At 40.0% G+C, this 27870-nt stretch overlaps 2 protein-coding genes across 2 annotated transcripts; one reads left to right on the forward strand and one right to left on the reverse strand.

The window, feature by feature from the left end:
• Positions 1-822: 822 nt before the first annotated feature.
• Positions 823-5333, forward strand: CIMIP1 (ciliary microtubule inner protein 1; the record flags this gene model as incomplete). The annotated part of the gene is made up of 4 exons (XM_084296952.1): positions 823-884; positions 1578-1656; positions 2709-2807; positions 5178-5333. 4 exons carry the CDS (start codon positions 823-825, stop codon positions 5331-5333), a joined length of 396 nt encoding a protein of 131 aa, XP_084153078.1.
• An 18941-nt stretch (positions 5334-24274) lies between these two features.
• ANKRD60 (ankyrin repeat domain 60) lies at positions 24275-27787 on the reverse strand (the record flags this gene model as incomplete). The annotated part of the gene is made up of 4 exons (XM_084296369.1): positions 24275-24558; positions 25068-25233; positions 26772-26902; positions 27613-27787. The coding sequence occupies 4 exons, from the start codon at positions 27785-27787 to the stop codon at positions 24275-24277; spliced, it is 756 nt and encodes a 251-aa protein (XP_084152495.1).
• Positions 27788-27870: the final 83 nt, after the last annotated feature.

Raw genomic sequence — 27870 nt, forward strand, 5'->3', positions numbered from 1 at the left:
AAGCAACAGCAAGAAAATAAAAGCCCCCAAAAATTGATAGAGAGCCAAAAATATTAATATAGTGGAACACAGTGAACTTTTAACAAGCTGTAAATATTTTTGGAGGTTTTCTTGTATAACCCATAAAGAGGACTGGGATCTTTCTTAGATCCTCTACTCTTAGCATGTAATTTGTAAAGAGTACAAGACTACTAATAGTACAAGAGTACTATTTCCTGCTAGAACCACCAAATATCAAATGTGTGTAGCAAGGTGCACATCAAGAGCACCAAAGGACTAGAAACAGCAGGTTAAAAGCCTAGAAAACAGAAAGTATCCCTCATACACACAGATGAGGTGTTGGGCATGTTAACAAGCCAATTCTCTTTGGAATAAAAAATGGCACACCTTCCAACCATTTTTCACATCTATTGCAATTAAAAATACCACAGGTTTAGTGACCACAGTCCCCTGCTGGGATTTTAAAGCCCCCTAGCAGCTCAGCAGAACTGCGGGTTCAGGAAACAGCTCTTCCTCGGACACACGCTACCTCCTCACACACTTTTCATCGTCTCAGCTCAAACACGTTTCCGCGCTGAGCGACATTTAAAAAAAAAAAAAAAAAAAGAATAAAATTAAATTACTAGCAACGTCAAGCTCGCTTTTCTGAGGGACTTTAAGGTGACGAGGAAACCCAGGGTGTTTATTTTCTGCCCTTCACCTGCGAGCCGCGCGTCACGAAGCCACCTCAGGCGGCGCCGGGCCCGCGCTTTCCCCGCCCGCCCTCGGCACGAGCGCGGCCCGGCCCCACACGACGACGCCCCAACGGCCCGGCCCGGCCCCATGGCGCAGCGCCGCAGCGATGGGGCGCAGCCGTGCAATTTCGTAGCGGCGGACAACTGCTGGTAACGGCCCCAGGCCTCCCCTGCTGCCCCGTCCCACCAAGGCAGCCTCTCTGGAAGCTCTGCCCTGCCAGCGCAGGGATTTGTTCATATTTGTGTTTCACACGAAGTGGTAACGCTGGGTGTCCCCCACTCTGTGTGTGCTCAGATCCCTGATACCCTCAGAAAGCCGAAGGGTTTTCATCCCCTCAGGTGTGAGAGGCGAAGCAGTGCTAACAGACCCCGGGGAGCCAGCACTGCCCCCGTCCCTCAGCCCCTCAGCGTGAGCACCAGGGAGCAGGGCTGGGGTGCGATGGGGACATCACTTAATTGTAAATGGGAAAGTTTCAAGAAGTTTCATCAGCAAATGGAGTTAAAAGCAGGTGTATGAAAGCACATCAGTGCTTATGTCTCACACCTTTCTAAAAAGGTGTCACAACAAATGTGATCTCCTCCAGTTCCCAATGTAAATATAACCTGTGAAGAAGTACCTTCATGTATAGTTTTTCATTTCCATTTCATCATGGAAAATATTTACCATTATCCCTGAGTCAGAGAATTGTTAACACATACAATAACTTGCTATTTTGAGGCAGAGGACTAAAGATTCATGCCATTGCTGTGCTTTTTGACAACAGTTGTTGGGTTTGTTTGTTTATTTTGTTTGTTACCTTTTAAAAGGTATCTTTCAAAGTCTTAAATATTCTTCCATTTCAGGAAAAGATACATAGAAAGCGAACTAGAAGCTGCAAAAAAGTGGTCTCACAAATGGGGATTCTTGAAAACACCTCCAGAGGTAAAATTGAATGGTATATAAGCAACACATGAAATTTACTTGCACACAAATTTATCTGGACACAACACGATGAGAGCACAGAAGTGTAGAAAAGTAATGAGTATGCTTTCCTAAGTTAGGTTCACAGTTAACAAATTCAGTACCTTTAAGATGGTTTCAAAGTTTCAGCTTTCCCCTGAACAAAATATGGCAAGTGGTAATTTATATGCTATACACATTCTGATATATTTCTCTTGAGAAGCATGACTCCCAATAGTGCTAACAAGTACTAGATGCACACTGACAGGAAAATATTTCCCCTTTGTCTATCCGTATGGTAGATTAAAAATCAAGGGGAAAAGGTTCTAGCTAATTAAATTTTCAGTGGAGAAGTTTACAGCAAACTAAAATATTTGGAGAGATGTCTATTCTCGATGATGTTTAGATATTAGAATATAGTATCACATAATGTTACCTTTGCAATCACAATATTTAATTGCTGAAGAACAGGATTGATGCATCCCTTGAATAAAGCTATAAATTTACTTACCATGGAGCTAGAAGTACTTAAACTGTTCTGGAATTTTTTGAAAATTCCTATAGGAAGCCAAGTTAACACCTTTAAAATATTTGGTCCTTTAGGCTTCAACATCCATCCGTGATAACCACAGTCTGTCACGTATACCACCTTTGCACAATGCTAATAGATCTACAGCTGAAAGACTGACAAACTCTATGCATTGTTACTGTTGGTGAACATGTCAAATTATCATTTATTAATCTTTGTTTTGTGGTCATATAAGATACAGAAGATATCTTTCTAGCCTGTCTTGCACCAGTGGTGCAAGAGAGTTGGAATCACTCAGCAGTACTTGCATGTTATCTGAAATTCAGAATTATATCACATTCTGAAAACAAAAAGTACATTACAGTGATTTCCAAAGCACTACATTAAGTAGTCCTGTTTTAGGTGGAAAGAACCGGGTGTACAAATGCTGCAATAAGGAAAATGGTATTGATACCAGTCTTTTTTTTTTTTCTTTTCTTTTTTTTTATGATATTTTTTATGTCAGTTGATTGAAGATGAAAAGAAAGAAAAAACAAAGCCCAAGATACAGCTTCCAGAACATCTGCAGATTCGACCTGTGACCCCCGTGGAAAAATATATTAAGGTTAGAAAATTAGATTTTATAATTGTAGTACAGCAATACCTGTCTTCAGAAACTATGCAAGCTCTAAAAATCAGTTGTCTTGTAGCAGTGGGCCTTTAAATAAAGGTCAGAGTAAATTGTATTTGCAACGCAAGCAACGCTTTAAAAACATTCATTTAAGACAAGGAATTGCCCTTTGAATATGGTTGTTAGTTCACAGAGCTTTCACTGTATGTAATCTTTCTGTAAAGCCCCTCCCTCGTACTCTCCTTTGTGGCATATAGTAACAGAACAGTCATCTGTACAGCTTCTTACAGAAGAGTGTTCACAGAGCTGTTTATGATTGCTGACCATTCATTGCTCAAATATCTTACTTCAAGGCTTATCATAACCTTATCTCTCTGTTTTAACTATTGGTTAATATGCAGCCATTTTTCTAGCTTTATGTAAGGTAAGGCAGTATTCTTTTTGGCCGAGATGATGCCACTGTCCTCTTCAGTGGCACAAATTAGGTTGGCCAGGAGAAGTCAAGTTCTAATGAGCCAATTCATAACTATTTGCTTTTATATTGTATGAGTTATGTATGTTTTGTCTCACAGTTAGAAATTAGTGGAATGAGAACCTTGTTTTGATTTATAAATATACAGTGTAAGAATCACCACTGAATTGAATAACTATATAGGAGGCTAAATCAATGACAAGGGGAGAGGAACATATAAAAGGGGAAGCAGAGCACACTAACAAAAAGGAAGGTTATTCTACTTGGAAGATTAAGGAAAGAAAAGAGATGATTGAAAATTCCTACTTGTTGAACTTTCTTTCAAAGGATTCCAATGGTGGCAAGATAAGGTGAGCAAGTAATAAAAGCTTATACCAAAATTAAACTGAAATAAAAAATAAGTGTTGAGTGTGACAGAGAAATTAAATGCCAGCATTTCTGCCATTAGTGCTACTTGTTCTTCAGTTTTGTCTCAAGCATCCAATTTCAGTCAGTCAGGTTTGCTTCTGCTGCACAATGATGTGTGTTAGAAATCACATGCACAAGTTATCAGCTGCTAAAGTAGCATATGTAGCCTGGTGCATACTGAACCAGGGATCAGAGTTTCCATTTCACCTCAGAATCCTTTTTTTTTTTTTTTTTTTTTTTGGTGTGATTTAGGTCACCCTCTACATATTCAGAGTGAAGTTTCTTAAGTCCTTTTTCAGAACTGTGTGTCTTTCTGCACATTTACCTTCATGGTAACAGTCATTATATCTGTTCTCTCTAGGTTAGATTAATAATTGGTTCTTCATAGTCCCTTCCCCCAGATTGTAAGTAGGACATGGTTTCCTCCATTATCCATCTCAGTGGGTGGCACATTTGGCCATAAAAATGATCTTTTCAGAGGAACTGCTCCACCTAAATATCATAAACATTTTCTAATCTTGGCCAAAGAACAAAGTGAAGCAACTCTGGCAAGAGAACTGAAACATTGTTCTCTTGCTGTGTATTTCTCTACTAAGTCCCCAGATGCTAAAATGATATAACATGCCCGATTGGGAAGATTCAGCCAAAGTAAGCACAGCAGTCAGTGAACAGAGGTTCTTGGCTTTTGGTGTGTTTCCTTTTTAGCAAGATTAGTTGCAGATTAACTTGATGCTTACCCATCTTTTAAAGTAGAAAAGTGGGATGGATAAGTACTTCTGGATGAAAAAGCCAGCTTAGTCAGTAATATCTTTAGCATTTGGCCACAAAATTACTATTCCATAGCTGCATTGCTACCAAATGCATTGCATCAAGTGTAAAATGCTGTTTTTCCTGTTTAGAGATGTTAACGAGCTTAAATATTATTATTATTCTGTAAGAAAAAAAGTTAAAGCTGAAGCTTAAATTCTTCTAATTATGTAAATCCAGTAAAGCCCTTAGAAACATACTGAGCAAAACTATATATATATATACTATAAAAGTATGCTAACATATATTACTTAGCAATAACTTTTTTTTTTTTTTTAATTTCCTGTTATACATACCAATTGAGGCACTAAAAGAATTATTAAAAAGAGTGGTAGATAAAAGTAAGTTACTTCACTGGAATTTGGCCATTTTATTTCTGTCTTCCCCTGTGCCTTGCTATAGAATAGGACCTAAACTATCCTAAGGACTTTTTAACTTATAAATCATTCTGCATGATAAATCAAACTTGCATTCAACTAGGCAATACTTTGAAGTTATTATTTCTTTCCATTAATGTCAGTGTGTGTTCAGGATATTAATTCATTGGGTTGCATTTAAAACCACTATTTTTAACAAGCTCTCATTTCCATCCACTCAAGCAGAAAAGATGTTACATGACAGAAATAACAATCAAAAATCTTTTAATTATTGAATTCTATATGTTACTTTTATTCTAGGTGAATCCATCTCCTCCAGTACCTAAGACTACCCAGGGATTTATTGGCTGGAGATCATCTGTTCCTGGGCTGGAACTCGAACGTTGTTTTGAAATCCAAAGCAGCAAAGGTACCTTTTTCAAGGATTTGAAGTGGCCATGTGAACCCTCTGACTGACATTAAGAAATAACAATTAGGCACATAGATCCATTTGTGTTCCTAAATTAACGTTCTCTACTGGACTGTTAAAAATTTGTCCTTTGAAATCTATCTAAACATCCACAGTCATTTTGGTAACGTGTGAACATCTTAATGTAGCATTTTACTTGTTGCTCATTTTTTTGAAATCTGTAGCATTCAAGCTGTTAATACTGCTTCAGATTCATTTAGAAGCAACAATCAATAAATTCATGTAAATGTAAGAGAGCAGGTACTTCTTTTGTTAGTGTTAGTAACTGTATGATTTTAAAATATTTATTGAAAGTTTTTAAAAAACGTGTTTTGAAATGGCAGAGCACTTTTTTTTTTTCAATTGTTTCTCTGTGAAAGCCTCCACTCAGACTCAGTTTCACAGCAGCTTATTCAAACATAGATACAGACTGCCATACTCTTGATATGTTCCTACACTGCTGCTTATTCCATCACTTACCAGTATTGGAATTTGTGTTGTAGAATTGGTTTTCAGTTAGATCAGCACTTTGAATGAGCTCACTACAGAGTTGCTCACATGCCTGAGCTAGCATAAAAGAGACTCCTTTATAAAAGAAAGGGATGGGAAGGTGCAGAGGACAGTAGCAGGCATAACTTAAATTGTCTCAAGTTGCCATGAAACTGCACCCTTATATTTGGAAAGAAGCTTTCCTCGTTAATAAATAAATAAATAAATAAAATAAAATCCCAAACAACCACCTCCAGAAAAGATAATTATCAGGTTTCATTATAGCATATCCACTGTAGCTTGAAGAAAAAACAACACACAAAACAAACAGGCAAATCATAAGTTTAGTTAAGTCATAATTATTAAATGCATTGTCTTTTACGTTGTGCATGCTTTACAGGCAGTTTGTGTACTTAGGTAAGTAATTAAATTCTTTCCAGTGGAGTTGCCTGATTGGTTTAAGTAAATCATACAAAAGCCATTCAGCAAAATGAAGTCACTTTCAAAAAGCAGTTTTGGTATCAAAGCAGTTTTTTTAGTTGTTCAATTAATTGATCAAAATGCAAGTTTCTAAGCATAAATTTCTAAGCAAAACTAAGTTACAAAAAGAAAAAAAAAAAAAGATAGAAGCTAAATTGGCCTACTACAAATATTTTCTTGCATTGAAAATTTCTAAATCCATCCATCGTCATGCATCATTTAACACATTCTACATAAAAACAACAACATGTTATCAAATAATTTCTTATGGCAAGCTTATTTTCAGAAATATTTGTGTAGACATCAAAAGAAAAAACAACTGACAGTAACAGTACCAGTAGTTTCTTGAGTAACCTACGAGACATTCTTCAGGCTATCAACTACTCACTCTTTGTTTGAAAGGTCTGTTACATAGCATTTAGATTTGGCAAGCTTGTAGAATCTCGCTTGTATCATGTTTACCAGACATACCACACCACACAGCACGTTACAATATAATAATACTATATCGATAATATAACGATGGAGAGAGATAAAATTAAATACTTTTCCATACTGTATAAATGATACGCTTAATGAAACTTTCAGGGATAACCTGCCATTAAAATCAATCAAAATATCAGCTGAATGAGCATTGGAATGAGCATTAGATCAATCTTGTCTCTCAGTGTCTGATAAACCTTTATGAATTGTTTCCTCCTGTCAGTGATGAGAGATCCGAGATTTTTGGTTTACAATAAGCACATAGTTCCCTTGGATACTAATAAAGAAGACAATAGACATTTATTAGTACGATGTTAGCAAAGCAAATGGACATAAGAGGAATGCATTATCAGCAAAGCACTGGAATATCTGTTTAAGTGAAATGGATGATGTGATGTATGTGCCAACTATTTGTTTCAGAAATGTGCAGTATTGTCTCATGTGTCACAAGGTACCTTTTACATTAAACATATTTACATTTACATATCTGATAACAGTAGAGGATTGCGCTGCGAGTTACTGGTATAGCTTGTTGTAGAGTTCAGTCTTGCTCTTCATTACCTACCTGAAGGTTTGCCAAGACTTCTAAAAACTCAGAAGAAGCCTCTTTAGTTGTAGCAGCTATTTGGTTCTAGTTCTAGCTGGCTAACATTTAAAATAGAAGATTGTTGAAACAAATAGCAGCCTCCAAGAAATTAACACAGGCAGTTCCTTAATACTCCTTATTGCTTAAAGGGGAAAGGCTTTTCTCTTTAATCCTGCTACAAGATCTCCATTGTTCTCTGCAGTAATCAATATCTGTTTCTTGAGTCAGCAGTGTCCATGGCTTTCATAGCAGTAGGTCAGCAGCTAGTGTTTGCTCTTTCCTTCTTCCCAAGAAATGACTCACAGTTATCAACATCCCGCCTATATTTTTTTATATCCAGTTCCAAATGCCCACAAAATAATATTTTACTTTTTCCATATTCTTTACAAATAATAGAGAAATGACTCATATCCTTTGGAAAGATTACCAAAGAATGAGAATACATAGCAGAACTAACTTCAGTCACATTACTTTAAAATCAGAATAAAGAATTACTTGGAATCAGACTCTGCAAATCTAAACTAAATTGCAGTTTAGTTACTAACTATAACATACGTAAACTGTTCACTGAACAAGCAAGATAATTATAAGAACTATATTTTATTTAAATTTTAAATGCTTTATTTTCATTACTAGGTTTCTATACTTGTTTATATAAGTAATATAAAGGGGGAATGTGTAAGGAGTATTACTTACAATTTAAATTTCCTATAAAATAAATCAATCAATTGCTGATCCATATATTTGGGGTTTTGGTACTATAAACCTATTTCTTTTCCCAGCCCAAAAAGCTGGTTTGGATTTGCAACTGACAAAGGACTGCCCAGTCAACTGCCTCAGCTGCGAATCCAAATAGCTGATACAGGTTTATTAAATCACCTTGTAATGTTTCAAACCTGGCATCTAATTTGTGGAAATTAACCTATTTATTGAAGCCAAGCTGGGCACATAAATGTCACTGCACACTGTAAAATATCACGCTATCTCCAAGGTCAGGACACTGTTAGTGAACTCAGTGCACACACTGGCAAAATGCTTCAAAACAAAATTAAATCACTTCAAAAATACAGCAAAAGTCAAGAGAATTGTAATTCTACGTAAGTGTCTTAGGCTTCTGCTTCTGTGCAAGGCAGAGCAGAATTAGGTGTTTCTAAACATATATAAAAAGTTATGTGCTTTATTTTTCACTGGAATTTGAAAACAGGATGATAGTGTATTTAGATGTCTTCTACGCTCCAGTGTAAGCTTCATTTGGTGTAGTCATTTATGATGTTTTTGGTGGCCTATGATTCATATTAACAAAGTGACTTATCAATTCCTCCATAGTTGACTCAAATTTTTCAGAGAACTAAGGCCATCTTATCTTTTGACTATTGGTTCCAGATAAACTAGTTTGTTGTAACAGGCTGTTTTCAGAGAAAAACTATGGAGTACGCTTTCAGAATTGCATATGCAAAAAAAAAAAAAAAAATGTGTATTTGATACAAACCAGCACAGCAAGACATTAAAGCAGGTCAGCCATGCATTTTTGCTACTGTGGATTTTTGCTTGGTTATACCTTTCTGGGAGTGTGATGAAAAAATAATAGAGTCTTAAATGACAATTGCATTTAACTTGAAGAACTACGAAATCAGAATTATCTTTCTCATAAGCACTTACTTTATCAACAACATAATTGGGTAGCAAAAAAAAAAAAAACAACACTTCACAATGTGTTCTTTTCTGTGTTTTTAGAACTGGCATAGAACAAGCACTTGCTATTTATAATTCAATTAATACAAGATATTTTACAGGGAGCTCAGATTTGAAAGATTTAAATTTATTTAAAATGCATTTGCAGCAGAGAGTAAAGATTTTTGATCAGATGATAGTAAAATAGTGATTCTGTGTAAGTAGCACTGGTCAAATTGCAGTCACCATAGTAATGTTGCTGTAAGTCTTGAGACACGCAAAAGGAAAATCACACACAGCATGTGGACGGCCAATTGATTTAGCTGCTGTAAAATGTGGCCACTTAGAGAATGACTCTAATTGCTATTCTACATGAGACATTGCTACAAAGGTACATGCTCTGACTACCCTAATGGATACCTACTACAGTCCTAAATTTGTGCAGAAATTACTGGCTCCGGTTCCTGCTGTGGCTGCTCTGTCAGCCTGAAGTAACTTTCATTCTGAGATTGTTTGCCTTGCAAAACAGGGGAGGTGGATTTTTTTTTCCTTTTTGGAGATCTAAGGCATTCACACACATTGTTTCCTTTAGCGAAGGATTCTTTGTGGTTTCTTCCACATTCTATAAAGTCCCAAAGCAACAAATACTAGCCAAACACAGTCATTGTCAACCAGAACAAAATCTCTACTCCCATGTGAAGCCCAGTCCAGGTCACTCCTTGCGTTATGTTCCTAAATGTGTTGTATTTAGTTCCCCTTGCAAGCATAAGTGTCCGTGTAGCAAGATAGATAAGGCCCGTTTGCTGACTGTTACCTCCTTCCTGACTCCTGTGGTTTTCACATCCCATCAAGTTGTTATTTGAAAAGTTGTTAGTTGAAAGCATGTCAAACCATTTCATAGGACTATGGTGTCATAAATTGAACTGTTCTGGAAAATGATACTGTTATGCTGTGAAACTGATCAGGTCCAGTGAAAAAAAAACTGTACCAATTCGGTCTACTCTGTCAGACATGGAAAAGACCAGCAGTAAAGCAATACTCAAAACAAAACCAGAAACTTTGCAAAAACAGCACAGAAATTGCTAAAATCTGATTCATGTTGCACCAGTGAAACACAACACGGGAAATGGACATTGTCAAATTGTCCAAGTCCAATGTCCATTGTCCAAGTCAGATGATTTGGAGATATTTTTGACCTTAGGGTTTCAGACTGCTCACACATCAACACTTGCTCTGTTACACAGAGAACAGGGCAATGAAATTAAAAGACTATTCCTTGTCTGTCTCAGTAGTGGGCTTATTTTCATTAAGGTTTCTTTTGGTAAACTCTGTGATATAACCTGAATGGTACCACAGGGTTGCTTTTAATCTCAATTTAAAGACTTTGATGCTGCCACCTTTAAAGACATGCTTATGAGTCCAAACACTGGGTTTTACAGGCCCTTACAGAGTCTGAAACATTTAAAACCATTCAGTGGTGGCAAGCCACTGGTCACCTAGGACAAGTTTTGCAGAGAAGCTGGGGGTTGTATCCATGAAGAGAGTTGTGAAGCACTTGTCTTTACCTTTCCTCCATCCACAAACTGCCACGGCTTCAGCTGGCCATCACACGCTATCTTACGGACAGCATCTCAGCATTTGGGGAGGCAGCTCACCAGATGTTCAGAGAAGAAGGATCAGATGGAATCAGACATAAAAGTAAACACGGCAGGTTAATTTTAATTCCTATTCATTTAAGCAGATGCAGCTGTATTTACCATAGCATACAAAGTTCAGGCTGGACACACAAACCAATGTGTTCTTCAGAACACTGCAGCTTCAAAAGGTTCTAAGGCAGGTTAGCAAAAAGCACCATTATGTCTGATCCCCAGTGTAAGATTTTTCCAGCCTTTAATGATTTATTTATTATTAAATCAGTACATTGATCTCAAAAGTAACATTACACAACCTTAGTAAACCTTCTACAAGTACAAAAATTCACTGTGTTTAGCAACAGCACAGGAAATTATAGATCAAAGGCTGCTTGTTACTTCTTGGTGCATTTTTTTTTTCTTTTGTAAGAGATGAGAGCATCTGAAAAAAAAACTGAGCTTAGAATAAGCAGACTTCCTGCTCTTTGGAAATGCATGATAGAGGTTACATTTTACAGCATGCTAGGTACATTATGGTACAATACATTAAAATAGCTTTTTTTTTTTTAAAGAGTATCTCTGAGGATAATTACCTGTCATATCTTTTATATCTTTTAAGTTTATTACTCCTGACTTGCATCAGTAACAAAAAGCTAAGGATTTCAAGGATAGCTGAGAAAAAGGTAATCATTTTTCACCCAGGAGTGGTGAATTTCTTTTTTCATTTCAGTAAAAAAATGTATAAAAGTTCTGCACTTCCTGGTAACAAACAAAGAAAACTCTATCCAATTTCTTGCTTCATTTCTCCACAATTTAAAATGAACAATAATAAATAGCAGAATTTCAAATACTAGATTTACTCCTTAAATAATCCACAAAAAAAACTATAACATGATAGAGGGGTAAGCTGCTGTTATCGCAGGCAGAGGGCTACAAGGAAAGATCATTTGAAATTCCTTCTAGTGCCACTTTCCAATGTCTTTTTAAGACCGAGAAAACAGCGTCTCACCGTTCCATACATGTTCCTCAGACATTTTCTGTGTTGCAATACTGAAGCATATCTAAAGCCCTGTGGCATCAAAACCTTTGAATACTTGGATGCCTGTCCTAAACTCTAGATCAGGCACAGGCAAAAACTAAATTTACTCAACTGAAGAAGCTAGGGCTTGGTCTGAATTCACTCAGTCTTAAAAGATCTTTAAACCTGTGGTTATTGCATGCATTGCGATAATGAGGCAAGCTACAATTTTAGGAACTGTCAAATTTGTATCTATTCATTTAACTGTTTTGGAATGGAGAGAAGGAATTGTATTGCTAAGCTAGAAAATGAACAATAATAATGGAGATACATTTTTATAAATTTTATTGTGAGCCAGCCGACCAGGTCTCTATTCTAAGCTCTACCGTTTCTTTATTATTTGCTAACCTTATACAGCCTGTTTTGGTGACAGGCTGGTGACAGAAGATGCGACAGATACACAGCTATATTGAAGTCTGAAATGATGAATCAATATGATGTGTTTTTATTAACGTAAACTACACCTTGTGGTCCCAGGGTGTGTGCGTTACCCATTTGACTCAGCTTTGAATTTGGCACTTTCCCGCATATTTCCCCTGCTGTGCTTCATATGATTCACTGAAAAACCTGTGATTGAAATAAACCTAAGAACTTCAAAGCATAAAAATAGATGCAACCATGTAGAAATAAACAGAACAGAAAGAATCCTTTGTCTTCCCCCAGTCCTTTACAGATACAGGCTCCAGCTTCACTGGGTGCAATTGACTGCAGGATCAGGCCTTGTAGGCACCAGACTGGGATTAAATATGACTGCTCAGGAGCCTTGTTAAGTAAGGTTTTTAACAGGTCAGACAACAACATTGTAAATAGCTCTAATGCAGGAACTGTAGTAGTGGCCATTTTCTTTCTCTGCTTCCTTGACAAAGGCTCTTTATGCAAACCATCTCCCAAGTCTGCTTTCCAGAAGGATCATTGTTGTAGCGAACAGCCTTGCACCAAAACAAGACATGGCAGCCTTCACCCCCCACACCCTGCACGCGCGCACACACGCTTCTGTCTCTTGCCTTTTCCGCGTGATGCCTCCAGGCTGCCGTGTGACACCCAGCTAATCTGTCCTGCTGAGAGTGCCACACAGCCCCCTGCTCCAGCCTGACCTAAACCTGGCAATGCCTTCTCACTTCTCGCAGGCTGAAAACACTCCCCCTTCTCCTCCTGAAGTGAGAGACAGTTAACGCTTTTATTCCTCACAGGGGAGCAAGACGAACCCAGCTAAGCTAGTGAATCTCCTTTGCTTGCTGACATGCGTCAGACACAACATTCTCATCCTTAAAAGCTGGAGTGAAAACAAAAACAAAACAAGAGCCCAAAAAAAACCAGCAAGCTACAGTCCTTGTCTGGAAAAACTACGCAGCCATTATGGTCTTATTGCGAGAGCACAGCCATATCCTTTTTATTTAAATGAAACCTACAGTAATTTCTTGTGCTCCCCATTATGTGCAGTGCAGCTTCCATCTTAGCATAACACTTGCTTAAAGAACAATCCCCACACATTTACTTTCTCTTAGCAGAAGCCAAGATAGTTACCAAGTAGTGTCAGTGTTGCAGGGCTCTCAGGCTGGAGAGGGACACCGGTTATTCCTTCACTTGAGCAGACAGATGTCCCCCACCTCATTTCCTTTCTGGCTGTTGTTAGTTCTGTGCAAGGACACATTACTAGCAACAACCAAATAGCCCTTTTTTGCTTAATCCCAAGTGCTGAGAAACCAGGCTGGCTGTGCTGCTTCTGTCACAGGAGAGGTGAGTGTGTGCAGCAGTGGTGCTGCTCTCAGGAAGCACTGATGTTTGTTGTCCTAGGAGCTATGCCCTCAATCGTTTGACTTGTATGCAAATTAGAAAAGACCAATTTCAACAGCTCTCACCATGGCTCAGAACAAAACAGGTTCTTTGTGTTCAGTTGTAGTTGTGCAGTATTGTACTTAAAGGTCTCAAGAAAGAAAAAGGATTCCCTAAATCTGCTTTTAATTCTCCTTTCATTTATACCCTTGGAGTCATTGCTAATCAGTCACTGTCAATAGCGACAGGCATTACCAGGCTGGCTCTGCCTCGCTCTGCACTGCTGTGTACACCTATCAGCTTACTGGTTCTGCTGGAGTTAAAAATCTGATGAGGTTTCATGAAACACTGAAGGCAAAATTACATAAATACTGCAATTATTTGGAATGTATTTTATATTCATTTCATGTGTGTGTTTGGCAGTATTGCTAGGGTTGTTTTGGAGCTATAATGCACATGCAGACAGTGTTCATGGTATAACAAAAGCATCCACATATGAGAAAGGATCATCGTAGCCAATGAGCCAAATCTCTTGCTGTGTTGAAAAGGGGCTCTCTACTGGTGATTTTCAAAAATTTTAATGTAGAAAAAGTTGATAAGTACACAGCATTGCCTCATCAGCCTGTGCCTACCGAATGATCCCCAGATGGTGAGGTGACATCCAGTTTACAGCGTTTGCCCAATAGCTCAGGTTCCAAGAGGTTGTTTTTCTGCTCTCACCTAAGTCTGGTGGCTCTTGGATATCTGACATAAAATATGTTGGACCTACTGTCTGGCAGAACTGGACTCCATTGTGAGCCTCCCTGAGTCCGTGCTTCTAAGAGCTCTGTATGTAGACTTCAGCTGGCTCCCAGGTCCTGTAATCAAACTGCTACTTGCAGGCAGGGCCATATCTGTCCAAACTGCAGAGAATGGATTTACAGCCATGTTTAATCACAATTGCTCCTTAAATGAAGCCTTGATAACAGTTGATGTAGTGCCTACAGGTCCAGAATAGCATAAAAGGATAGGAAGTTATTAAGAAGAGAGTGCAGGGCAGGGTATGCCCATAAACAGATCAAATAAAGTTAGAAAAGAATTTCTAATTACAGTGAGACATCATAAAGTATTACAGCATGTAAGACTGTAGTTCCAGCTGAGGTCTCTCACAACATGAAGTAAACAAGCAAGCTTCATTCTCTCTTGATGACTACAAACTTCTCTATAAAATTACAATTTTATTGTGCATAATTCAATTTCATCAACTACTTTTCTTCATTATCCCTTCTAACTATGCACGCATATACTTGTCATGTATTATAATGTACAAATCATGCCCAAAGAACTGCACAGGAAATACATATTTCCTAAGTAAGGAGAATGGAAAAATCAGTCAGGACAATGAGGAATTTAGTTCCCCCACACACAAAGGATTTGGAAATGTTTGTGTAGATTCAGAAACCATCTCTGAATTTTATCTGAATCTCTAGTTATTACACAGGCATTATTACCTGTAATCTATAAATTATCACAACACTAACAAAAAAAAAAAAAAATAGTGTTACCAGTTCCATCAAAAGCCCATGAGATGTTTCCTAAACTAAATGCCAATACTATTTTGCACTCTTTGGTTAAGCCCACTCATGAAAGCACTCCTAGCTATATCAGGAAAAGCTTGGTTCGTGTTCCTAAGGTCAGAATATGGCTAAACATATGCAGAACATGTTTGGCTCATTACACATGTGCATATCAAACCTACATTCGGCAGCAAGGGAACAGAAAGACAATATACGGTAAAGATACTGGAATTGGACTTCAAAGATCAGGATGCAATTCCATGAACTCCCAGTGTGACTTTGGCCACAACAGTCACTCTCTCCTGCTTCAGTTCCCATCTGTAAAAAGCAGAATAACCATTCCTTATTTTCACTTCACCCATTTTTTCAATTTAGACTCTAAGTTCTTTGTAATGGCATCTCTTCCACAAAATACATCCAGCTCCCAGCACACAATGTCCTTCTAAAAAACAGCTTTATGGAAATGTATCAAAAAAAAAAAAAAAAAAAAAAAAAAAAAAAGAACGCTTATAAAATATCCACTGATGAGATAAGACCACCAGCACAATGCAAAGAACAGCTGTAATCTGTGGGAGGATTATTTCTCTTTGCCGTAAACGCCATCCATTTTTCAAGACACAAGTTATTTCCCTTTCATAGAACAGTGAACTCAATATCTGCAGACAAGTTGCCTTCCAAGCAGTACACTTTTCAAAGGCTCCCAGTAGTTTGTGACATTACATAGAAGGTGTCACATCTTAATGACAAATATTAGTATGAGCCTGCCTGATGAGCATAATTTGTTTCTTCATTGGATATTTTATTCCAGATGAGCTGCTTTTCATCCATATTTTCCAGGGGGAAAAATATGCATTCTGACATGCAATGTTAATGTGCCCTCCGCAGTGACCTCTTATTTCTAACTTTTCACTCTCACCTCCCATTCTCTTCAGTGCATGAAATGAGCTCTAGCAGTAGCTATTGGTCAAGAGTCTCACACGCTGGACACCAGCCAAGTCTTTTGGGGTGTCTAGCACAGACAAAAAGTCTATTCCTATGACACACACATTTAAATTTAGCACTAAATTGGTGGGGGGGACAGGGGGGAGAGAGAAAAATATGTAAAATGTCACTTTCTGACAAGCAGAAAATTAGAATTCATTCCCCTGAGAACTAAATGGACTTTTCTGCTTCCAGTCACTAACTATGACAAGGCTAACATTTTTCAGTCTAATGACTAAGGACATTAAGTGTGCATGTGAATAAGAAAATTACTAGAGGGTATTAGCTAAGCGTGTGATGACAGCCCAACCCGACAACAGAACTCCAAGGATGCAGATTCTAACATTGGCCATTTGCTGTGGAAAACCAGTGGATAAAAGAAACGTGAAGCATAAATACAGAGAGGCCTCCATTCTTTCATTACTATTATAATAACAATCTAAGGAGTCACAGCAAGATGTACTTCTCTGGATGGGTGCTGAGTGCACGTTAGAGCTCATCCAGTATGCTTCTGATATCCCAGACAGGGACGCTGAATGGGACAGCATGTTAATTAGAGGCCACCAAAGTCTGAAGAGACTCAGAAAAGGAAAAATTCCAAGTGCATCTCTTTACTCCCCAAGTAATCTTTCACCACTCTACATTCATGGCTCAATTCTGATATGATATAAGCATTGGGATTTGTGATTAAGTTCTCATTCATGACTTACCTTAGCTTCTGTTCCTCCCAGTTCAGTTTTCCCTGTAGCTCCTCACTGCCTTAGTCAACTACTGCAAACATAACCCTTCTAGACAAAAATGGATTTCCACCTGATAGAGCATCAAGCAAGGAGGACTTAGAGAGTTCTATGTGCTACTGGTGTGCTCTAGGTATTAAGTGTAACATTGATGGTTAGAGATATGGGTCAAATCTGAGAAAGCACTTTTTCGCAGGAGTGGCTAATGTGTTATCTAACAGAATGAAGACATTTATTTTTTCTGCCTTTAATTGGGTTTCAAAAGCTATTTGGCCACAAGTGAGAAAAATCCAAAGCTTGCAATTTAGGAGACAAAAGAAACATTTTAAGATGAAGACAGATGTTAGAACTAAAGATAAGGAATGGAAACCAGAATAGCACAAGTACTTTCAAAACCATGGAATCTACCTCGAGATTAGCAGCCACAGGAAAGATTCACCAATTTCTCCTTGCTTTACTATTGCCCAGCAAGGTGCTCATTAGTCTGAAACTACATTTTTTCTGTTTTTCTAAAGTCAGTGTGATCAACTTAATATTAAGCAGCTCGGTCGCAGTTCACTTTTCCTGTAACATCAAAAGCTAGATTCTCCTCTATTCACCTGCAATTAGCAAGCACCCATCTCATAGCCCTTGGAGAAAATTTTCCTGGCCAAACCAGCATGAAAGGATTACGGGCTGCTTTTACACTACTAGACAAAGCCTGACTGTCATTCTAATTCATGCTGACATGGCTATATTCCCTCCATCTTCCTCTTTGCTTTACTTACTTGGCTCCCAGAACAAGGTACAACTGTATTTGGAGATCCTCAAAGAGAAAAAAGCGTTTCAAACCCATCTCTCATTTACAAGCGAGCTCATGTGTTGACAAGGCTGAACAGAAGCTTCTTTAGCAGGGCCAGCAGTTTCTCAGTCATGCAGCAAGCACAGCTGTAGAGCTGAGCTTTGGAAGAAAAGAGGCATCAAGACAGCTATTCACCTTAGAAACGATTTCCCTCAGTGCCACGTGCCCTTTTTGCCATGCTCTAATCTGTATTCCACATTGCTCTCACTCTGACTGGAGTCTGATTACCTGCAGTCCCCTGGCCTCATTACCTTACACTTCCCAACAATAAACTGCATAAGCCACTTATCAGCCTGTAATCCTAATAAATCCAAATCATTTTGAATGAGTTTGTTTTGTTCCTCTGTCCCGTCCTTCTGCCCCTACAGCTTCCTTAGCCTTATTTTATGTCATCATCATATTTGAGGCACTTTTGAAATTACATCCAGCTCAAGGGCACAGCACTGAATTTAATCCCCCCCATCACCACAGAGCACATCAATGCTTTTACTTCCATTTGATTTATTTATCCTGTTTATTATCATAGAGCAATTCAATCAATATAAGCTGGAATTCAAACACATGTACATTTGAATTATGCATACTAACACTCATCAAGAGATAGAAGACGACTGTTACAGTCCAGATCATTCCTCTAACATATGGCCCAGCTTATAAGTAAGGAAGCTCATAGTGATGAATCTTTATACCTTGACTTCTGCTTGACCCCAATAATTGTTTGGTTACTGGAAACCAAAGGAATTGAAATAGCGTCACGAATTCCACGGAAGAGGCTTGGACAAGCAATCTCTGTGTTTCTTATCCCAAGCCAGTAGGGCCATATTTTAAGATGGGCCTTCAAGTTGACAGTTCCTCTATTAGCTTCTGAACACACAGGAATCCTAGCAAAACACCAGCAAACCATTCCAGACGGTTATGTCAAGAAAATCTTGCAAACAGAACAGCATATGGGGAACTGGAACTTGAAAGAAAACCAAAGCACTAACCTCAATTGCAGCGTAGGTTAGGCACTAAACCAACCTAAACGGTATTGGAAGCATGCTAGATGTTGAAAGCGTACTAGAAAGCTTATAGCTTTTGGCTCCCCTGTGTAAACCACTATCCTTTCTAAATATTAATGGTCAACATGATCCTCAGGCAGAGTTCACAACGAACTTCTGGTCGTCTTTGAACGCAGTTGGTGGTTAAAATGCAAGGAACACTGCAAATTGAAAAATTGAAGGCAGAGAAAGCGTTCATACATAGATTCTGCTACAGGCAGAGGTGCTACAGAGAGGGACTATGCACACTGGACTTTCAGGCGTTAGTACCTCTAACTTTCGGTGTTAGAGGTACAAAGACTGATTAATTAAAAAATTACAGTGAGATGCATGAAGTTTGGGAAAGAGAAGTGTACATTGTTCTGTACAAACATTTGGTGTCCACTTAGTATTTTAGCATTACAGTTAACTAAGTAAAATGGAAGATGAAACATCAGTGTCCACCATCGGCAATTCAGGTCTCCAAGATTAGAAACAAATCCTTGAAAAACTGTCCCCTTCATAATCACATTCCCCCGCCGACCTGCAGTTCTTTCCATTTCTCTGTCCTTTACCACCCTCCTTACTGCTCTTTCCCCCTCTGCCACCTCCTTATGCTAGACTCTTTACAACCATTTTCAAAAGCAATAACTTCTAAATCTTCTAATCACATTTCTAAAAAGTTTTCTTCTCTTTGTTCTTACTGATAACAAGGTTCTGTCACACCAGTGTTGCCCTGATTCATACCATGTAGATGCATGGCCTAAGGTGTCAGGGATTAAATCATGGCCTTACTGAACTCCTGATGACTTTGGCAGTGTCAGACTTCACCTTTGCATCTTCTCTGGCCTACAGCTACATGAGCTCCAGGAGTCTCCTTGAGATTTTATTTTAATATCTCACCATTTAGGCACAGAGAATATTTTGGTTTCTCTATCAATACATTTCTGCTTGGTAATTCCCAGTCTGAATGCTGATTGTGTTTTGCATAAAATTAACTAAATTGCAGGCCTTCTATTTCATTGGTACTTTTTGTCTGCTTCCTCCATGAACAATGTCAGGGAGATTGCAAGCTGACTACAATTCTCTTTCCCAAGCAAGAGGAAAACAACATCTAAGAGACCAATCAGTACAAGTTTCCTGATGTCTGTTGGGTTTTACGCACTATATTGTACTCTAGCTTTTAACAGTTTCTATTCATTTGAGTCACTTTGAGAAATGAATGTCGTGATTGCCACAGCATTCTGCGTTACTGTTGTCTATAGATAAATTTGGAACAGGTATAACAACAAGCTCGCTCTTTTTTCTATTTAAAAATTCACTGAGCTAACAAATTATTTGTGCAATGCCAAAGTAATCACAGGTTTTTACTCTCAGGATTCAGTATCCAGCCTCCACAGGGAGGTCCGCTGTAGGTGATATTTCGGAAGTAAGACTAGATCAACAGTGGCATTAGGCTTCCAGGAGTGCTGATACCACACGAGCACACAAAGCCTACCCAGGTATTGCTCGAGTCTAGAGGGACCCACACCAATACCAGTATGGAAGTTCCATCAGAGAAGGACAGATTTTAAAAGGAGTGGCCTCTGTCTTCCTTGAAAGGAACTTTAACACCAAGGAGGTTTCAGGGCCATGAACTGGGAGCAGAGAGAGATGATTGCCTGCTGCCTAAAGCAAAGCACAGCTCATGACCAAATGAGTGGGATCCTCCCCATTACACAGGGAGAGGGCATTCACCTGGCAGCCTCGGGATACAAAGCAGCAACACAGGCACTGCAGTACTGCTCCTCCATAGGTGCATCCCTTCACCAGTAGGCATGTCCTCATAGCGCATCACTTGGGGCAACAGCACAAGCCTTTCTCTTCTGCAGCAGCCATCTATGAGGAGCTCCAAGGAATAAATTAAACATAAGCAAAGCAAATTGGGATGTAACTCAGGTAAATCAGGTAAAGTTGGAAACATTTCTGGAGAAAGGGGAAGCATTTAGGGAATATTTCAATGATATTTGAAATTACAGACATCTAAGGCTGTCCCTGGCTACGGTGCCTGTTTCTAAGTAGCAGCAGTCACTGTTTCAGGCTTGCTGAGCATTAGCTTGCTCAGGGCTCTGGGGGAACAGCAGCCATCACAATGGCTGTGAGCAACATTGGGGGTCTGCCCAGGCAAGGAAAGGGGGTAAGCTGATAACAGTAAGAAAGTGTGATAAATTATTGTTGCGCTTGTCATCTTTATTTAACTTACTGCCTTTTGCATCCAGGGGAATCACAGTCCTTCCAAAAGAGTTGCTTTGGATTTCTTAATATTAGGAGACAGTTGTGACATTTGTCCTGCTCTGGGCCTAATTAGACTCAAGGCATTTTTGTTGCCTTTTCTTCTTCACAATGACCTCCCTGTTCCTTCATGTGAGGATCCCAAAGCTCATTAACGAATCCTCACTCAAGTCTTCTGGAGACTGATCCTTTCCCTCTGCTGTAGCATGGAGAAGAGAAAGCAATGACTGCTGCACTAAATGCACAACCCTTTTGTTTCTTGTCTGTTTCCTTTCTTTGAACAGGTTATTACAGCTTCTCTTCTAGAAGTAGGCTTTTGCACACCAGTACAATACAGAAACTTAACATTCACAAGGGTTCCTGATACTATATATGAGAACTCAAGTTCTCAAGCTCATCTATGAAGTACTTCCAGAACTGAGTATGCACTTCAGGATTCAGAGCCTCAGTCTCTTCAACACCCCACTTCAGTCTGAGTGAGGTCTGTCTCGCAATGTGCTGTCTCCCTGATTCTGCTGCACACTACAGCGTAGCTGGTTACTCTAAGACAATATTATTTGCTTCATCTATATCTTTGGAATAGAAGCTTTAAGCAAACACAGTGCTGCGGCAAATAAAATCAGCATCTGACAATGCAGCCATCCAGTCCAAACAGCGTGGCACAGCACTCGAACACACAGCAGCGTTCTTAAGGGACACACATTTAGTTAGGTCTCTCTGCCCTGCTCCTCCTCCGGACCAAGAGCTACACAATGCATTCTGATTTCTGGTCTCACTATCCCAGCAGTTCCCTTCAGTATAAATACCTTTTATTTTTATTATTTTAAATCTCCCAAGCATGCCATCTTAGGTAATGAGTAATATTATCTCTTGCATGCTTTTTTGTTGTTGGCTCTGCCCTACACTGCCAGCCCTCTCAGGAGGAGGAACTCTCATTTCCCCTGGCTAATTCAGGGGTCTCACATAGCTTGAATTCACCTTTCTTGAATAAGAACTGCATGCACTGCTCCAGTGCTGGACTCGCCCAGCCATTCACTCTCTTCTAACTTGCCCCAGTACAGTTTTAGACTGGTGCATTCCCATTTCCCAGACACAATGCACTGGTGACTTCTGTTCTGTTCTTTCCAAAGGGTGAGTCTCCAGCTACCAGTAAAAAATACTTGCTATTTGTCCCTCACTACGTGCTCATATACTACACAATTTTCTACTATTTCTGGCATCCTTCTCCTGAGGTCACCCAGTTCTCTCTGTCTGACACTGTGTCTGTTTTTTCCTAGAATTATGTGGCATGCTGCATTATGTCTAAAAGCAACTACAAAACCTCTCCCCATTTCTAGAAGCTTGGGTATGGATTACACAGTCTAGACAGACAACAGAAAAAAAGAATAAAGGATTTCTGTAGACTTTTCTCTATAATCCTGCTTGCAATATTCAAAGGCTCAGCAGAACACCAGAAACAGCATTGTTTGTATCTTGTCCGCTGGTTACCCCGATAGAAATTGTGATCTTGTCATTCTCCTAGGCAGTTATATATCAACCATCTATTTGAATCACATAGAATTATTAATCAACATAAGGCCTGTTTAAGTGAACTTCCTTTGGATGATCCCCTGCAAGTCTCCCCTCACACAGCAGGAAACCTCCGTTCGTTTGCTGCGATTGATGTCAGCACGTATAAGCATCGCCGCACGGCCTCCCACAGGAACTGCCATCCAAAGCAGCACTTGGCACAGCCTGAAGCTCCGAACCTTGCTTTAGGACTTTATTAAAAGAAGGAATTAAAGGAAGCGGTCACGGGACTGAGCCTGCCGGAGTTCAAGCAGCACGTGGACAACGCTCTCGGACACACGGTCTGATTTTTGGGTGGTCCTTTGGTGACCCTGGAGCTGAATTCGATGATCCTTGTGGTTCCCTCCCAACTGGGATATTCTGTGCTATTTGTCATCTTAAACTTGAGAGCTGGACTGCGAAAGGACGCCGAGCTGCAGGAGCAGGGGAGCAGCAGCGGGAGGCGCAGCCCCAGGTGCCCGGTGCCCGGGCTCCCTCTGCCGGCTGCTGCGGCGCTTTGGCTCTGCAGGCGCTGCGCGACTCCAGGCACGGTAAGAAGCAGCCACGGGTTTGCTTTCCCTCGCGGCTGCAGCCTTTTAAACTCAAGGAAAGCAATACCAACAAAAAAGCACAGCCACCACCCCAAAGCCCTTTTAGTTTACAAAAGAAAGCTGCAGTAAACGTGTATTTTTTTTTCCCAGATTGGTCTAGAAGTTGAATCTATGGTTTTCATTGCTCTGTCTCCATTCCTGGTTCAGTGTGTAGTCCAATGGCCGGGCACTGAAGTCAAAAAACAACAACAAAAAAAAAAACTCTGACACAAAAACAACAACAACAAAAAAAACTTATGTTAGTTATTTGTAGAGTCTCCGGGCTGTGCACTGGGCTTTGCAAGCAAAAAACTGAGTGGGCCAAGTTCTCACAAGTGCTTGTCCCACTGAGAACTGCCTCTTCTACGGTTAAGTGAAAGTCAAGTGCTGAGCTCTTCAGGAAAAAAAATAAAATAAATCCACCCAAGTCTCTCTAAGCAAAACAATGGAAACTGCTCAAGATGGAGCACTGAGACACTAATAAGCCCTCAAGAAACAGACCAGAAGCTCAGCTTCCTTCTACTCATCATAGAGATGTAACAAGACCATGAGGTCTATTTTTACTTAAGCATTTCAGGAACATGGGACACTTGAAAGCAGATGGACAGCAAGTCACTGACTTGAAGAAATCCCAGTCTTCAAGTTCCTGAGGCTTAATATTTTGGAGGTTCTAAGAAAGCACCAATTTTGACTCTGAGCAATCATAATTAGCCACTTCCATGCACATTAACTTTGCCTGCACCCTCCCTCGGTAGACCAACTGCCCTATTTACAAAACCCTTAACTGATCTGCTAGAGGCAATAAAGCCAGTCAGGGCCAGAAGTGAATTAAAGATCTAGGGATTTCCAGTCCCCTGAAATACCCATTACACTACATCACTCTGGTCTGTTGCCAACTATTAGGAAATTACCCTAGCAAGAAGCACTCCAAAGAACTTGTAGACAGCCTTGAGCTCTCCTACAAGCTGTTATTAACCAAATGACCATTCTGGCCATGGAACAATCTTATAAAAAGTTAAGCTATAAATTAGGACCGTGTTTGCAAGCGTTGCTGTCAAGCTAGCTGTCATCTTCACTGCAGCATCACCAGTACATGACCCTATTTCATAACTAAACCCTACAAACCCCACCTAGTGACCTATCTTTGAAGCGTGTGTCTTTGGGAAAGTCACTGTCCCTTGAGGCCTGCCAGAACCAAGTTATGCCATATGTATTTTAGGACGCGTGGCCAGACGTCTCCAGCATGGCCAGACTCTCAGAACTGGAGGGCAGCACAGCAGCAGCTGACTTCTTCTGCCACTTGAAGCGAATCATCGTGCGCTCGCTCTGCTGCTGGCCCCACAGGCGGGCGAGGCTCACTGCCGTTTGTCCCTCGCTATCCGGGTCAAGGGCTCGTGCTCCACAGCTAAGGAGCAGCTCAATGCAGTCACAGCGGCCCATGACAGCAGCTACATGAAGGGCGGTCCTTCCTAGCGGGGTTTTGGAATGCACATCCGCACCTGCAAAGAGACACGTAGTCCAAGTGTGACAAGGCTCACAAAAAGGAGGTAACTGATGGAAAGGACTGCCTGTCGTGCAAACGCAGATCTGGGGGAAAGGCAAGTTGCAAAGCATCAAAAAACTCAAGTGTCAGAGCTATAGAACTAGAGCTTGCAACTCTTGTATTTCTGAGCACTTCTATTATTTCTTAAAAAGCTGATAAAATATTGCATGGGAGTGATAAAAAACAAGCATGCCAATAAATGATACTCAAGGAGGGAAGTAAGAAAACGTAACTCCTGTTTTGCATTATGAATTTACCTACTTTAAGAGCAAACTCATCACATCTAGCAAGAACAGTTTTCATTGTTTTAATGTTTACATTAGGATTGATGGGCTTAATACATTCCCTATCTCAAATACAGAATTTTACCCAATTAATCCCTATTTTACGATCTTGATGAGCAGAAAGGCATGGTATGCTATGCAGGTACAGCCAGAGAAGAATCACTCTATCTAACAACATTACCATGTCTCAGGAGAAACGTGGCAGTTCTAACATGACCTCTGTGGCTGGCAACAAACAGTGCCACAAAAGCTCGGTGCGCCACCCATTCCTTTTTCTGCTCTGGTCCCAGTATCTCTGCATACGGTGTGGTGCCAGCAAAATCCTCTGTAACTCCCAGATGGGCCAGCTGCAGAACAAACAGAAACCTTTTAGCCTCTTTCAGAAGTGTAACCTGATTCTTTATGAAGTCTTGTATCTGCACATCAGGTATGCTAGCACACGGCATAAATCATTCTATGATCACCTAAATAATACCTGCTTGTTTTGTATTAGAAAATCAAGATAAAGCAGAATAACATATAATGACATTTATTCACAGCCATCCCTTGGAACATTAATTTGGGTTTTCCTTTTCTATATAGATACTGAGCTCCACAAAATCTTATCAAAACCATGTCTTCACAGTCCCTGTCCCTCTCAAATTTATTGAAGACTGGCCAGGTTCCAAGCTTTTGGGGGAAGAACACAGACAGTATTGGCCATGTAAGCACAAGGTCCTTAGGATCTAAGCAAGACTTCAGGCCTTAATTCCAGCAGACAGCTCAGACTACTTCAGGACTTGGCCCTGTGTCGTATTCTTTCCCAGGAGGAGTTCTGTGATTTTTTTGTTTTGTTTAGAACTGATGTGTTTGGCTTTAAGGGATGCTGAGAGGCCTCTTCAGAACAATTTTCAGTTGCCTCATGCTGCTACGCTGCTGTTCTTCTTGAGAAGTCATTTCCACATTGGACTACATCTTCCACAGTGCACCATGGTTTCCTCATTTAGTAACTGGAAGCACATTGGTAGAGCAGCTGTACAATTTTCTTTTTTTTTATTCCAGTTGAAAGTCAGTGTCAAACTTTTTTTTTTTTTTTTTTTTTTTTTTGTCTCCAATACATCTTTCATTTCAAAGGAGACTATTGTCTTTGTGGCACACCTTTCTGCTTCCTGCTCTACACTGAGTAGGAAGATTCTCTAATACACAGGGAACTCAAAACATGGAGAAAAAAGCAAAACTTCATCCAATAGCAAAATGCAAACCATTTGTGGCACGAGGCAGAACAGCTGCTTACCAACGAACCGCAACACTACACAACAGTTAACGATAGGAAGTGAAGAACCCTGTGGTATCCATTTGCAATGGTTGGGGGAATGCAGAGGAACAGAATGTAATTAGCCAAGCTGGAATTTGGCCAGGGCAACAGAGATAATGGTTCTTTATGAAAGGCACCAAAGGATATTTCATGATCACATCTGTTCAGGCCTGAAGGTTTACAGTACAAATCAGAGTACCTTGTGTTTCTGCTGAGACAACGTTTCAGTCCTAAATCGAGAAAGCAGCATGCCCTCTATAAAAGCACCACAGAAACGATTCATTCCATGCACACAGAAAAAAAAGCTGTCTTACTAATCAGACTTGACAGTATTACAAAATCAAGGTCTGTAAGCTTGCAGCAGGTGAAGTGCAAGAAATGCAGAATGGCTCCTGATCCTTGATTTTCACTGTTCACTGTTACAAGAAGCACACATAACCTACTTAATTTTTGTCTCTTCCGTTAAAGACTTCCCCGCTATTTTCTCTATGAACTCTTCCTTTATAAAAGCACGTAAGCCCTTCAGCAACGTGCTTTCAGCATTTCTGCAGACAGCACACCCCACACGTTCACCAAAGTAACGGAGTCAACCTTCACAATGTCTCCTTTTGCAGCAGCTGCTACAAGATGCCCCCAGCCATCTTGTCTCCAGATGCGCATCGTAATTGTTCCACCACGGATAATATCATTGTCCTTAAATGTAGAATCATCTAGCAGATCCACTGTAGGGAGTAACACAATAAAAGTCAGTCAACATATCCTCAGAGAAGATGACGATGACCAGCTTAAAGAAAAAAAAGTGACAATTCTTTTTAACAATGTCCACGTTCTCTGATTTTGCTGTCATAACGCATCAAGGACACCTTAGGTCCCACTGTGCTAGAACTATGAAAACAGACATCCTCCCAGCCTGGAAAAGGCTAGAGTATAGCGCTGTTGGGATAATATGGTCGTAACGCACAGACAGCTTTAGTTAACACGTCAAGTACCAAAACCATAGGAGAAAATATCCCTGCACACAGGGTGTCTCTATTCTAAAATAAGCCTTCTGCTTGCAACCTCCAAAACGAAGTTCTCCAACACCATGCAGTCTCTGATGCAGTGGGCACAAACACTGTTCCACACAACTCCAACTGTGAAGTTAGCCAGAGCCTTGCTAGAGCTATGCCAGGCTTGGCATTGGCTACCGACAAGGCTAAGCAGGAATTTAGAGGTCAGTTTTTGCAATTCCTAATCTAAGAAGACCCTGTTAGTTAGACTATTACCCCTCAGCAGTAGGAAGCAAAGTGAAGTCAAGAGCTGAATTCCAACTGCAGTACAGCAAAAAGGAGGAAAAAACTCCAACCCTCACCCAGGGTTACACACAGGTGTAACTAGCAGGTAGAGACACAATGAAAAACCCCCACAAACCCCAGAGGTTACACGTTCTCACTTTCATCCAGGTATTGAAGCCGCTGGAAATGAAGGGGGATCCCAGTCAGTAATTCTAAATGGGACTTAAGCTTCTTCAGAGTCAAGTCATTCTGGCACTGAGGCAGGGAAAACATTTCATTAGTTTCTGCCAGACAAAGGCGGACACCGAAAGTCCTTGGAGGCAAGGAAGACATGGTCATCAAGTGGTTTGTGACTAGAAGTTTATAAGACTTCCCTCTTACAAAAAGCTTGCTGTCGTTACAAGGACAGAGCCTAC

This window comes from Netta rufina, assembly GCF_964035555.1.
Source record: "Netta rufina genome assembly, chromosome: 16".
NCBI lineage: Eukaryota > Metazoa > Chordata > Aves > Anseriformes > Anatidae > Netta > Netta rufina.